Source organism: Tetrao urogallus, assembly GCF_951394365.1.
Source record: "Tetrao urogallus genome assembly, chromosome: 3".
Classification (NCBI taxonomy): domain Eukaryota; kingdom Metazoa; phylum Chordata; class Aves; order Galliformes; family Phasianidae; genus Tetrao; species Tetrao urogallus.
Window position 1 is genome coordinate 78,429,546 of NC_136815.1, and position 13,788 is coordinate 78,443,333.

The 13,788-nt window shown below is 36.9% G+C and overlaps 1 protein-coding gene across 1 annotated transcript in view; it reads left to right on the forward strand.

Moving 5' to 3' along the window:
* The window catches only part of RELCH (RAB11 binding and LisH domain, coiled-coil and HEAT repeat containing), a gene marked incomplete at both ends in the record, with an annotated part of 69,849 nt that extends 58,665 nt beyond the window's left edge, over positions 1 to 11,184 (forward strand). The window contains 7 exon segments of the mRNA XM_079533227.1: positions 1,133 to 1,215; positions 2,158 to 2,221; positions 3,853 to 3,991; positions 4,891 to 5,007; positions 5,457 to 5,545; positions 6,598 to 6,668; positions 11,064 to 11,184. Of these exon segments, the coding sequence (XP_079389353.1) occupies positions 1,133 to 1,215; positions 2,158 to 2,221; positions 3,853 to 3,991; positions 4,891 to 5,007; positions 5,457 to 5,545; positions 6,598 to 6,668; positions 11,064 to 11,184 (684 nt within the window).
* Positions 11,185 to 13,788: the final 2,604 nt, after the last annotated feature.

Below are 13,788 nucleotides of genomic sequence, written 5' to 3' on the forward strand. Positions count from 1 at the left end.
CACACACATGCACACTCAAATATTGCTTAGTAGATGTCACTGTTTTATATAGAAAGTCTTCTGGAAAGTCAGACTCCTTGCAGTCTTTCGTAATGTTCATGTTTTAAATTCAGTCAGTAAAATTGGAACGCTCAAACAAATAGCATAATGTAAAACTCTAGTTAGAATGTAACTAGTGCTTGGTTTTAGCACTGCATGATACAGTAAGAGATGCTGCTTTCCCTATGCTTTCCATTTTAACTAATGCAGATTTTAAAAAAGAAAATAAAAAGCAACAACCCGCACCTGTTTTGCTGAAGTGGGAAGTTTAGAATTTGCCATTTTCTAAAAATTAAGTTTATATTATTGTGTAGAAAGGTATCTGTTTCACATGTAGTTATACATACATAAAGACATGAGCAGGGCAGTTCTAAACGTAATCAGTTTCCACGTATCTGTGGGTAATGACAAATTTCAATGTGATCTCAGTTTCTAATACAATGGATAAGTCAGGTGTTGTCCATTTTCTACCTGCGTAGACCAGCAATTGTAACTTGAGTTGTTACAATATAGACTGCTTGGATGGCCATTAAATCTAAAATAGTTCACAGTGACTTTGAGGAAAGCTTAGTGGCCTCTGGGGAAGTACTTTTTGTCATTTTGTGATGTCTGAAAGGTGTCACTCAGTGCTGGAAAACCACGTGTATTTGGCCTGACTAAAGAAATCTACCTTTGCACGTGACAGTCTTCATGTACAATAACATATGCCATTGCACTGAGGTATAGCATCATTTAGACCAGACTGTCAAACTCTAATTGGCATCATTTTAGTATTTTAACAGGTTTGAATTATACCACCTAAATTACTTGCTAATCTTTCTATATTTTGAGTTACAAAATAGCTGAAAGCAGAGCAAACAACACTGTGTCATTAAATTTGTCAGGTTTGTGCTGATGGCCAGACCACTTCAGCTTTCTTCATGCCTTTGCATATATGAAGCACTAGTGTAGCAGTATTTGCTTAGCTTCTAATTTTGGTTTGCTTTTTGTGTTTTTTCTTTCTCTCTCTTGGTTGTGCCGTTCTTCTTCCCATGATACTGTGCTCGCTCTTTCCGTGCATCACCTGTGATACCCCCCTGCTCCGACCATTCAGCTGTTGGTGAAGGGGGTACATGAAACTCTGGTAGCTCAGAGAGTTGTTCCTGCTCTCATTACTCTCTCCAGTGACCCTGAAATGTAAGTTTTCTGACTGTCTTATACACCTAGCATCCCTCTTAATACTTAGGAAGAAATAACCATCAGCTGTGTTTGTTATCCTAGCTGCAAAAAAAAGTCAAACTACTTTGTTTAAAAGGTAACTTTTACCTTACAGACACTTGTCTGTAATAACAAAGGTTTATTGCAATACCTGGAACTAAAGAGGATAAATTTGCTGAATAAATGTTAAATGGAAAACTAAATCAGTTATTAAAAAAAGTATTAAGTCATACTTTCGGTTTTGAAATTTGCTTAAATCGTTTCTAGCAGGAAGCTGCACATCAACGTGTTCTGTAACTCTACCAGTTATATTTAAAATTAAATAAGGCAGTATCAAAATGTGAAATAGTCTTGGGAGTACTTAATTTCTGGTAGACAGCCTTAATATTTCAATTCCTGGACGTGTTTGTGCTATAGTATTCTGATGTGATATTTCTTTCAAGTTAAGGAGGGATGCTTTGCTAATCTCACTAACAGGTTATTACCAGTAAAAGCTAGAGCATGATGTGTCTTAATCATTTTAATGTGTCGTGAGGTGACTAAACCAAGATAAATCCCAAGAGTCTGCCTGCCCATCCTCAGCCACAGCTAATCCAGTTCTCCTTCCAGTTTACCAAACCATTTTTTATTGCATGTTGACTGGTTTACAGCTGACTCTTCGAGGCATGAGTGAAGCATTAGTTGACAAGCGGGTTGCACCGGCCCTTGTTACCTTGTCCAGTGATCCTGAATTGTGAGTTTCAGATTGAGACCTTGAGTTAATCCTGTCTGTCTTTTTCCTGGTCTGCTTTTTTTTGTTTCGTTATTGTTAGAAACTAATGTAACTTAAAGTACTAATCTTTGAGTTTTGCTCTGTTTTTTTTTTTTTAAACCCATTTTATTCTTTAATGCTCAATTAAAGATAATGTATTTCTATTGTAGTTCAGTGAGGATTGCAACAATTCCTGCTTTTGGGACCATCATGGAAACTGTTACACAAAGAGAGGTAACAGTGCTACTGTCATCCTTTGTTTTGTAGAAATAGTGGGAGATTTTATGATACGTTAACTTAATTATTAACTTTGGGGGGGGGAAAAAGGAGAAAAAATGTTTGTAAATTATTTTGTTGTTGTTGCATCTTTGTTTAATATGCTTCCTGGTTTTGCACTGGTTATTTTTGGTTGGTTGGTTTGTATTGTTGTTTTTTTTCTTTTGTTTTTCACTTGTTTTGTGTTTAAAAAAAATCACACAAGCCTTCTTTCTACTAAGAAAGACATTTACTTATATCAAGCTAAACATTTAAAAAAAAAAAAAAAAAAAAGAGGTAGAGGCCTGTGCTAGAAGATGGGAAAACATGAATAAAATATTTTTTAAAACTTTTCCTTGGACAGTCAGTTAAGATAAGTCAGTTAATCCAAATCCATTATTTCTAAATTAAATGGGTAGTTTAACTTTCATGTGCTAATCAAGAAGTCATGGTGATAATTATTTGCCTCCACACAAATATATGATACCATTTTTAGATTGCATGGGGTATCATGCTTGGCTTCCAATTACTTTAGGAGGGCACAGATCACTTGAAGTTCCTGTCATATCTGCTGGTCCTCTGCAGCCATCTCCGATAGCTCATGACATCCAAGATGATGTTGAAGTTACAGAGAAGTAACTGAAATGATCCTTGAGAATAATGCAGATCTGTAACGTCTGCCTGTTTCTTGAATGATGGAACTTTGCTAATAGATCAGAGTTCTGAAAAAGACACTTGAGATTCTGCTCTAAATAGTAGAGGCACTGCGCTTTGTTTTACGTAATAGCTGTACCATCAGATTTCTTTGTAAAGTCCCCACAGCATTCTGCAGAGCTTGCATTCTTCCTGTAATCTCGATGTATTCTAAAAGAATGCGCTTGAGGAAATGTGAGTAATAAGTCTGTGATGACTCACAAGTACTTGGAAGGTGGATAAGTTACCATTTTGTAGTTTGGATTGCATGCCTATAATCAGTTTGGAAAGAATATGGTTTTGTTACCACACAAAAATTACTGTATTCATTGCACTATTTATAATAAACTGTAGAGTACAGAAGTGACAGCTGCTTTCAAAGTGTATTAGAAAATGTTACTTTAACAACTTTGAATGCAAATTAAATGTTGGTCATTCTTAGATAAATATGTATTTTATTTTGTTTCAGTTTTTCTAGCCTCTAGAACCCTTTCTAATTCCCTTGATTTTATGATGCTTATCTATCTGTCTTCTGCAGGAAAAAAAAAAAAGGATATTTTTGAGATGTATTACAAAGAAACTTAAGTGAATTCAATGCTATTTAAACAGGAAAACTCTGAAGATCTTAATAATGAGGGAAGTTATAGTAGGTAAAAAACGTGATTATCAAAACCAAGCAAACTTCAGGAAGAGACTGGCTATATGGGAGCACATGCATAGTAGTTAAGAATAGAATAGAATAGAACACTGCTAAGTCTTTAAAATAGGGGACAGCAACAAAAGGGGTTGGATCATCCTGTCAGAAAAGACTGTAAGTTAACAGAAAATCCAGGGCTTATCATCTGACATACATAACCTTTATAGACATGCTCCAAGCTTAATGATTTCTAACTTCTTCCCTCTTTGTTGTACTTAAGCTTCTGGAAAGGGTAAAAATGCAGCTAGCATCTTTCCTGGAGGACCCTCAATATCAAGACCAACATTCTCTTCATACAGAAATCATAAAAACGTTTGGAAGAGTTGGACCTAATGCTGAGCCCAGATTTAGAGATGAATGTAAGTTGCACTGGTGGAAGAATGTTTTCCTCTTCTTCCTGTCCCAAAGCTAATTGTTGGCTGGTTGTACTGATTTTTGTTGTTACCAAAAAGTTAATGAAAACTCTTTTGTATTCAAGCTTGGTGTGCCCCTATGTCCCTGTTTTTGTTTTTATTTTTTTGACCTTGCCAATAAAATTTTCATTTTACCTAACATTGATGTACATACAGAACACAGCATGCACCAACTAATCTTTTCACAGCTGAAAGGCAGTGGTCACTTTGCTGCAAAATACACCAGGATTTCCCTTTTTTTTTTTTTTTTTCTCTCAATTATTTGACATGTAAAATGCTTTCTACTCCACTTCTCCCTCTTCACCACAGCCTCTCTTGCCTGGTAAATATGAAGTATCCCACACATCTTGAATGTGAACGTATCCCAGATTAACGAGATAGGGTTGTGGGTTTTTTTTTCCCCCATAGCCCTGTAATGTGAAGCAAATTGAAGAACAGAGTTCATTATTAGATTGTCTAAGAGATGCTTGTAAACAAAATGTGAGGACCTATCATACTCATAGGATGTAGGCAGCTAGTTTTGCAGGCTAAACCCATTAGTAGAAACATATTTCAGACAACTTTAGCAGCAGGGGAATAATAATTTTACAGCATGTTTTCTGTAATGGTTGCTACTCTGAGGTACCTTTTTATTCTAGATAGTCTTATTACAGTTTTGTTTCAAGTTTGCATTAGTCAATTACATTTGCATGAGCAGTCCTATCAAAAGCCATTATTTGCAGCTTTTATCCCACATTGATGAGTGATGTTTTGGATGCCTGCAATTATCACTTAACAACTTCTTAATGCTAACCACATCTATGGAAAGCAGTTTCAAATGCTTACTCTAATATTTACTTTTACAGTTGTTATTCCACACTTGCACAAATTAGCCTTGGTCAACAACCAGCAGTCCGTGGATTCTAAGAGACTGGATATTGCTACCCACCTATTTGAAGCCTACAGTGCTCTTTCCTGTTGTTGTATCCTTTCTTAAGGTGAAGTTTAGTTGATTCTGTTGTAGGTAGAGAAGATGAATATTCTGGAAATAGCTACTTTTGGCTTTGAATGTGTGATCTAAAGTATGATCTGCTCAGTGTAAAGGTGAGATTTTCACAGAAGGTAGAACTTGTAAGTACTTTAAAAAAAAATCCCTTGATCTTAGGCAGTAATTTAAACTGTACTTCTATGTGAATATGTGTGTGTATATATATGTATCAAAAAATTGTATCATATGAAATATATGAAGTTAAATGTGCTTCAGACATCTTTTTTGTTTGTTGTGAAGAATCAAATGCAGTCTTCTTGGGTATTGCTGCTGTAGCTTGTCTCTGTGTTCAGTAGAGCAAAATTGCATAGTATCAGAAGAGAGAGAAGACATACAGAATTTCAAGAGGCCGTCTTTATAATTCCTTAACAACTTGGTTTTTAGTTATTTCAGAGGATTTAATGGTCAATCACTTTTTACCAGGACTTAAGTGTTTACGGATTGACATGGAACATCTCTCACCAGAGCATGAGGTGAGCAGCAATGTTTACTGAGCATGAGATGGAAATGGCAATAAAAGTTGAAATGTCGTGGTATTTAAAACTAGAAGTTAAGAAGAGCTACTCATAAATAGTACCACAACGTATAGCATTAAGGGGTCTGGAACAAAGGATAAGTCCCATGATGTAAAATCTTTTAGAATATATTTTTAGGTTGAGTAACTCTGCAGAGAAATACTGAAAGGTCAGAAATGCAAGTAGAATCGCAGATGTTTACAGGCTGAAGAAAAATGAAATGTTTTTACTCCAATTCCAGTGAATTAGAAAGCTCACTACAACTTTACTGCAGAAAAGGAAAATTTAGGCCTTAATCAGCTCCTGGCTGTGGCATGATGCTTGTAGGAACTGTGACAGAGACCTGTGAGACCCAGTTATTTCAAGTGTCTGTCTTTCAAGCAGGAAAGTTTAGTCTAAAATATTCTGCAAAAGCCTTTTAATACTGGATTTGCTAAAGTAAAATTAAAAAAAAAACATCTAGATTCATACAAACCCTGTAAGATGTCAGTGAAGTGATATTTCGTGTTTGCTTTAGCACTTCTTTTCCATAAAAATGTTGCCTCTACACACTATCATTTTTTCCTTTTCTTCCTTTCATTGCATTTATGCACAGTGCTGGTAATTGGAAGTTATAAAGTGTACTTGAAAATACAGAGAACATGGATGTATATAAAAGCAAATTGCTAATGAATAAACTACTGCTTTAAAAAAAGGGAAGAGATGAAGATGTATAACAGAAGTATGTGCAGTTTGACTCTATTTAAAAATAAATGAAGGGGGGATGGGAAGGAGTCTTGAACTCTTGTAGCTGGTTCAAAAACCTTTTCTTCCTTAAAGTACTTTGAATGGTTTTGTTGTTTCTAGCCACAAGGCATTATCAATTAGTTGCAACTTAAATGCAATTCACAAGCAAGAGAACCTTCTTAAACTGTTCCGCTGGTGTCAGAATTACCTGGGGAGCAGATTTGGTACCAATTGTTGATGTAAAAGAAAAAACATCCTATCTATGTCTTCCTTATGTGCTTTAGGTTATTTTAAGCTCCATGATAAAAGAGTGTGAACAGAAAGTGGAAAATAAGACCGTCCAAGAACCGCAGGGGTAAGACTTCCACTTCTCTTTTTTTCTGTGCCTCCAGCATAATGTTCTGTATAGTGTCTTCCAGAATGGTGTCCAGTGCTTGTGACCAGAAATCCCACACTAATGCTCATATTCAGAACTTTTATTCACTCTGTGGTTGTTTCTGCTTCCAGTATAAAGCACAGGGCAACACAATTCTACCTGTATCCTAGTAATGAAGTTCCCATTTTCCTATGATACTTCATTTTTAGGTTTTGAACCGTAGAAAACAGCATTTGAATTTCTGTCTTGAATCTGAGTGTAGCAATTGGACAAATCAGTATGGTGGGAAAAGGTGTAATGATGGAAAGATCGGCACAATACAAAGGTGCTATAAGGGAAGGGAAGAAGATTGTTTACCTGTATCAGAAGATTCCAGATTTATAGGGGAAAGCTCCACCAAAGAGGGATCTCCAGAAAGAGAATCCTTCCCTAGTGGCAGTCAGCCCTTTAATGGGGGGGGTCTAAGAGTGGTGCAGCCAGGCTCCACCCCTTCTGATGACACAGCTGAATTGCCTTCACTTGTGCTCCCAGGGCTGATGGGGTCCCTTTCTCCAGGTGATCAATCAGTGCTTCAGGCCGTGACTCAACAGTTCCATACACTGGGAAAGCAGGAGATGCTTAGCCTAAGTTTAGAGCAATGCATGTAGCATGCACGCTGCAACCATCTTTTCATGGGGATTGCCTGCAGGTGGAAGGAATTCTTCTGATAGTGTTAAGAGCTTACTCCAGGCTGCTGTCTTTGTTTGCATGTGACCAGTGCACAAGAACAGCTTCTCCAGTATATAGACCAACTGACCTGTTTGAATGCGCTGTTTAGTGAATTAGCTTTAAAAAAAAAAAATTAACAATGTGGACAGGAGTTTGAGAAGAAACTGCAGATACTGGAAAAAGGGATAACTTTACTGTGCAAATAAAGGCAGTTACTGAAACGTGTTTGTCACACTTGCATAACTGTCACAAACTGGTAGAATATATTTTAAAAGAGTTCAGACAGCCAGTAAATAGTAGTAGTTTCCAAACTACTGAAGTGGGAAAGACATACAAGAATTGGAACAGAGGAGACGTGGTGCAGAAAAAAGAGTAGGTTTCTTAGGCACCAAATAAAGTATCTCAGGCTTAATCAGTGGTCATTAGACAGCTTACTGGTGTGGCTGGCAGTGAACGAGATGTAGTAAGGACTGAATTCTTTGGAACTGCAACATCAGGCCAACCCTCTGGATGTGTACCAGAAATTAACTTTAGACTTTTCAGGTGAAATGATTTTAAGACTAAAAATGTTCAAGTTCTACAACTAACTATAAATCCATAGCATCTGCTCTAATAAGGTAGATGGTCTTTACCTAGTCACAGAAGTCCTGTCCGAGAGAAAAGAAATTTAAAACTTTTAAGACCAAAAGAATGTACTGTCATCTTCTTGTTTATGAAGAAAGTAGACCATCCTAACAGAGCATGCTCCAATTGTTAGGGTATTCAGTGATGAAATACTTACTCAGTACTTAATGCTGTTTTGATTTTTTTCCTCGTATCTTCACCACATACTTAAAGAAAAACCTGTGGTTTTTCTGCCTTTATCCTTTTTGCCTTCAGTTGAAAGGAGCTCTTTGACATCTGTACCTGTGTACTCCCCCATGTAGGCTCTCTACTAATCCCACCCTTTTCCTACTCCATGCAGATTCTTCAGCAACTGTGTATTTCCTTTTCATTTTCAAGGAATGGTGAATGCTCAGCTCTCTTTCAGCAACATCCTCAAAAAACAACCTAGCAGTAATGATTCTGGCAAGATACAAACCTAATCGTGTCCAGCATTAAACCTATCCTACTTTTTACAAGTAAGCATTAGATTGATTTAGGTCTTTCCTATACTCTGCACTCTCCATAGGTAGATACTCAAAAGGTAGTTATGATCAGACAACTATCAGCAGTCAGGCTCTATGCAGATATGCTACAGTTGCTGTGGGTGCTCACCAACCAAGCTGTGCTAGGACATCCCTCCTCCTCAGCAGTGACTTTGACTAACAGATTGAGGCATGAGAACTGGTTGTGTATATAGGCATTATTGGCAAATATTTCCCTTGCCTGGGTTTTATGGACTCATTTATTGGACTCATATACAGTTAGACTTACAGAATCACCAAGGTTGGAAAAGACCTTCAGGACCATCCAGTCCAACCATCCACCTATCACCAATAGGTGATAATTGCTGATATTCTTTCTTCATTTTAACTAAAATAAAAAAGCCACCAGACCTTGACTAGGTAAAGAAAAACACTAGAAGCAGGGTACGTATCTAAATGTATAAGATGAAACTTGTGTATGCCTGATAAATGTTTTCCAAAGTAAAGTAATTCATCAAATTGTAAGCACTTTCTTGACAGCCTTTTAGGAGACTCTGTTTGAAAATAGTAAACATCTCTTTAAGAATGCTTCCCTGAGGAAACAATATTTTTTTCTCACAGATTGTGCCAAATGTATTCAATATCAAGCTGGTCTCTTTAAAGAACTTCATTAGTCTTAACCCGAAGAGTTATGTTATCTGACCTGTGTTAGCAGGAAAACCAAAGGTATCAAACAACATGCCTTGACTGAGCTCTTCTGAATTCTCATGTGGCACACGTCAGTTGACCAGGATTTTTTTCCTTCATTTTTTTGTTTATAACAAAAAGCCTATTGGCAAGGGGGATTGTTATTGAGTCTAATGTTTTTAACCTGTTTAGTTCAGAGAGTTGTTCTTTACGTGGATACAGTTTGAATGGTAAATTCCTGTTTCATGTAGAGTTTGAACTACCTGCCTTTAGTTTATATTAATGTAGTTGTGTTAACACAAAGGTCTCTGCTACTTAGAATCTGATCTATGAAAATATGTTGAAACTACAGTACTATGAAGCCATTACAGATAAATGCAAACATGATACAACTTCCAGCTTATTTTCTTTTAGAGTGCAGTTGCTGAAGACTGTAAGATTTGGAAAAGATTAGTCTTCCTGTTGCTTCCTTCTTTCCTGGCCTTTCCTCTTCAAAGTGAGCCCTATGGTTGCAGTCTTTTACTGCACAAAATTAACACAATATGTTAGCACTGAAGAAATTAACTTTTCATACACATGAATCTCCTTTTAATTGCTAAGCCCTTGCCAATTTCAGTTCCTAGTTTTAGCATTAAATATATATTTGATGAAGATTTAAATGCAACTAGGAGATAACTTACTGAAAAAGCCTTGATGCAAAAGTAAGATACTGGTCGTTACCGTATCTTTGCCCTTGGTGTAAGAAAACCTATGTCAAATAATATGGAATGACAAAAGATTGATTTGTTAAAAGATTAAACTTCATCTTTTTAAAAGCTGAATCTTTTCCATAGCAATTTTTTTTGTTAAACATTTTCTGCTGCAATTAACAGGATACTTAAAGCTTGGGTAGAAACATTTTACAAACTCATTTTTATAAGATGTCCAGCATAAATGTTTGTTTGTACCCAGAGCTTCCCCATACAAGAGGCAGAACTCTATGCAATGTATAATCCATCTCAACACCAGTAAAAAAAATAAGCGTTTTGACATTTTCATTTCTAATTTTTGTAATTGTGTAAATGCAAGGATTTTCCTATAGAAGTACTTGCTTTAGACAAGGTATGTCAATACCCTCTCTGGCTATTTTTAAAGACATGAGATTCAAATGATTTGATTTCATATTGATTTTGTTACTACATTGAAATACGCAGTTTCTGTAGTAGCAGAAGTACTTTTTGGGCATACTGACTTTTAAGTAATTCACTGCTGTAGCTCATCTAAATATTCAGTTTATGATCGTGGCATACTGTTGGAAAACATGAACCAGAATTCCAGTTCTTAAAAGTATCAGTGTGAGGACAGTAGCTGATATCACCCCAAACTGTGTTTCAGAAGTCATTTGTACAGTACCTGGTTTTCCTTAGGTTTATTCAAGTGCACGAGACAACACGGTTTGCTTAAAGCTGCAGGTTTGACATCAGGTGTGAGACTTACTTTCTGAAGTGAGCTGTTCTATTTTCTCAGTGTTGCTAGTGCTTGGAATGTACTTTTGTTCCTAAATAATTTTCCCTTGCCACGCAGAGCTGCAAAGGTAGTTAAATGCATGTATTTTTTTTGTGCATATATATATGTATGAAATAACATGCACAAAAGTATTGTACAACTTTCCACTAGATCTGTTCCTGGGGCCACGATCACTCACTTTATGGTGCATATGGCCTTACTGTTGATGGTTTTCCAGTTCTTCTCGGTGGAGTGACCTTTTGTGCTCATGAAACCACTAACATGCCGAGACGATTCAGTTGCTTATTAAAGAAGAGCACAGTGTTTTGTTTGTAGTCTTGTGTAACTAAACTGTTGACTTTCCTAGCTCGATGTCGATCGCTGCGAGCCTTGTGAGTGAGGATACAAAGACCAAGTTTCTGAACAAAATGGGCCAGCTGACTACATCAGGTGCAATGTTGGCTAACGTGTTCCAGAGGAAGAAGTAAGGTGGGCAAAGGAGCTCCCAACTAACACTAAGATGGACCTCACAGAGACTGGTTCCTGTACTTGAAGTACTTGCCTTTTAATTTCTTCTGTCTTATGTTCTCGTAGTATAATTTTATTCTAACCTCCAAAGATATTTGCACTGCTTTTGAATATCGCTGTGTATCTGTTAATTTTTGGGTTAACTGTGGTTGATATAAAACTGAAATCATAGTCTGTACCAAGTCCCTGTTCTGTGTTCTTGTCTTTCCAGCATATTTTTTTTTATATAGTGGAAGGGTTTTGTTTTTGTTTTTTTTTTTAATTATTATTTTCTGACAGGATATCAGCAAATATCTGTATTATACATGGAGCTATTATGACGGTACTTAAAATAATGTAAATTTGAAGTCATTGTCATGAAGTAATAAAAGTGAAGATTACTTATGTATTTAAATTATGAAAGAGTAATGCAGATTTTTTTATTATGTTTCTAAAAAGAAGAGGAGGAGCCACCAGCATTTGTCTGTGCTTCTAGGGTTGTTTTTGTAAGTATTGTGCATCTTGAATCCAGAGGAATTGCAGTACCTAATGTATAAGGCTGCTTGCACTGCATCAGTCTGCAGGGAATGCTCATGTTTCAGATGCTTTATGCTGACATTGTAAATGCTGTACAAAATCCTTCAGATAAAATTCTCACATCTGTTGTGGTTTTTTGAGGGATGTTTTGTTTTGTTGGAGTTTTTGTTTTATTTTGAAGCACTTTAACAGCCAGTGTACGCATCCAGACACACATACGCTTACGGCAAGGAAAAACGTGATAATATTAACAAACTATAAGCTACTACAGGGGACCCAATGCAGTACTGCAGGCAGAGTAACCTTATGCAGGAGAAAGAATGCTCTCATCTTGCACTCACTGTGCAGTTCTGTGTCCTATGAAAGCTAAAATCAGAAGATTTTGTCGTTCAGTTTAAATTCCAGTTCAAATTTCATTTCAGAATACGTGAAACTATATTAAGGGAGTTGGACACAACTGTTTCTTTCAAGCGTTACCTAGACTGAAAACATATTTTGCAAAAGCATTACAAGGAGTATCCTGTAATCGTGTGTTTTTGTTACCAAGGAAGCATTAAGAACCAAATCTGTTCATTTTTATGCAGCACTTATTTTTTTTTTCCTTTATATCAATGTAACCTTCTGAGAGTAAACTCAAGTGCATGCATAAACTGGTAATATGTGGTACGATGTAAAGCATCAGGCATTCTCTGACTCAGTGCCCTTCAGTTGGAAGTATAAACAGGATACTTTAAGGATAGCAAAGCAAAAGGAGTGATGGGAGAAATTACCATCTCCTGAGACAGAATATAGATGGCAGCACTTCACATGCTGCCCTCAGAAGTAACAGAGATCATCTGAGCCTTCTGCCTGCTTCGTGTTTGTGCCTGCTGGCTCTGCATAGACGGTTGCCTGCCATGTTTGTGTTGTGACAGGGCCTGCTGCACACTTGCACACTGTCAGTCCCTTTACACTGCACTGAAACATTTTTCTCAAGATTGCAGACAGTTCCATGCCTTCTTGTTGCTTGTTACCATGAAAGTATGCTTTTAGCAGACTGACAGTCAAATGGAGACATTCCTGAGGAATGGGAAGTGGTGATGTTTCCTCTCTATTGTTCTGTTGTCAATAAAAAGTTTTGTATACCTGCCTTGTCTTGTGACTTCCAGTCTTCTCCATAAAGAGAATTGCATCAAAACAGCCATTATATATACAAACATATATGTATATATATGTCCAATACACAGAATTAGCCTTGTTTTTCTGTCATTATCTGTGCCAATAGTTGCAGTGCCACAGGTGGTAGCGCTGTAGTCCCGAGACCAAAATGAGTTCTTATGGCAAAGCTCTTCATGGGAGGGCAGCTACATCCAGCCTGTCTGTGAGTGAGATTCCTACCCACACTGAGCTTCCACCAGTGTTTGGAAACCTGCTGATCCGAGCAAGCCAAAAAGCTGCGACAGCCATTTAACTGTGGTGACTGCGGTGTGAGAGTCTTTATTTCGTGGATGCAGACGTAGCATCTTTGTTCAGCCTCTTGCAAAGTTTAGCTTTTGGTAGTCAGTGTTTTACTCTCTACCAAAGCCCCAGCAAGACCAGCTCCACTATAATAACCTGAGCTGAAAAAAATTGCTGTGTACTCAACAAACTTTCTGTGAGTAGTCTTCAGGAGTTTCAGCTCCTGAATTTCATGTCTCTTTTTAGTATATGTTGGTTGCAGGAGGTTTATCTTTTAAAGTGCTTGTTAGTTTACCAGAGGCTGACAAATTTCCAAGAAGATGGCAGGAACTATCTATGTTTCTTCTTGGCTTGATTTTTGTTTTCTCCAAGCTATGGCACTGTAGCATTTAGGAATAGGAAAGAAAAGAATGAAGAAGTCTTTTTTTTTAATTCTGTTATTTCTTTAAAATTAACTTCTGTCCTTCCTGTTTCTATAAAAAAATAAAAACATGTAAGTGAACCTTTTGGGTGAAAATGCTCTACTGAAAGAAGAGAGGTGGATAGCCAGCATGGAATGCAATTCATCCTCAAAGGGTTATCTTCAATTGCTTATGACTTTGTAAAAAGAA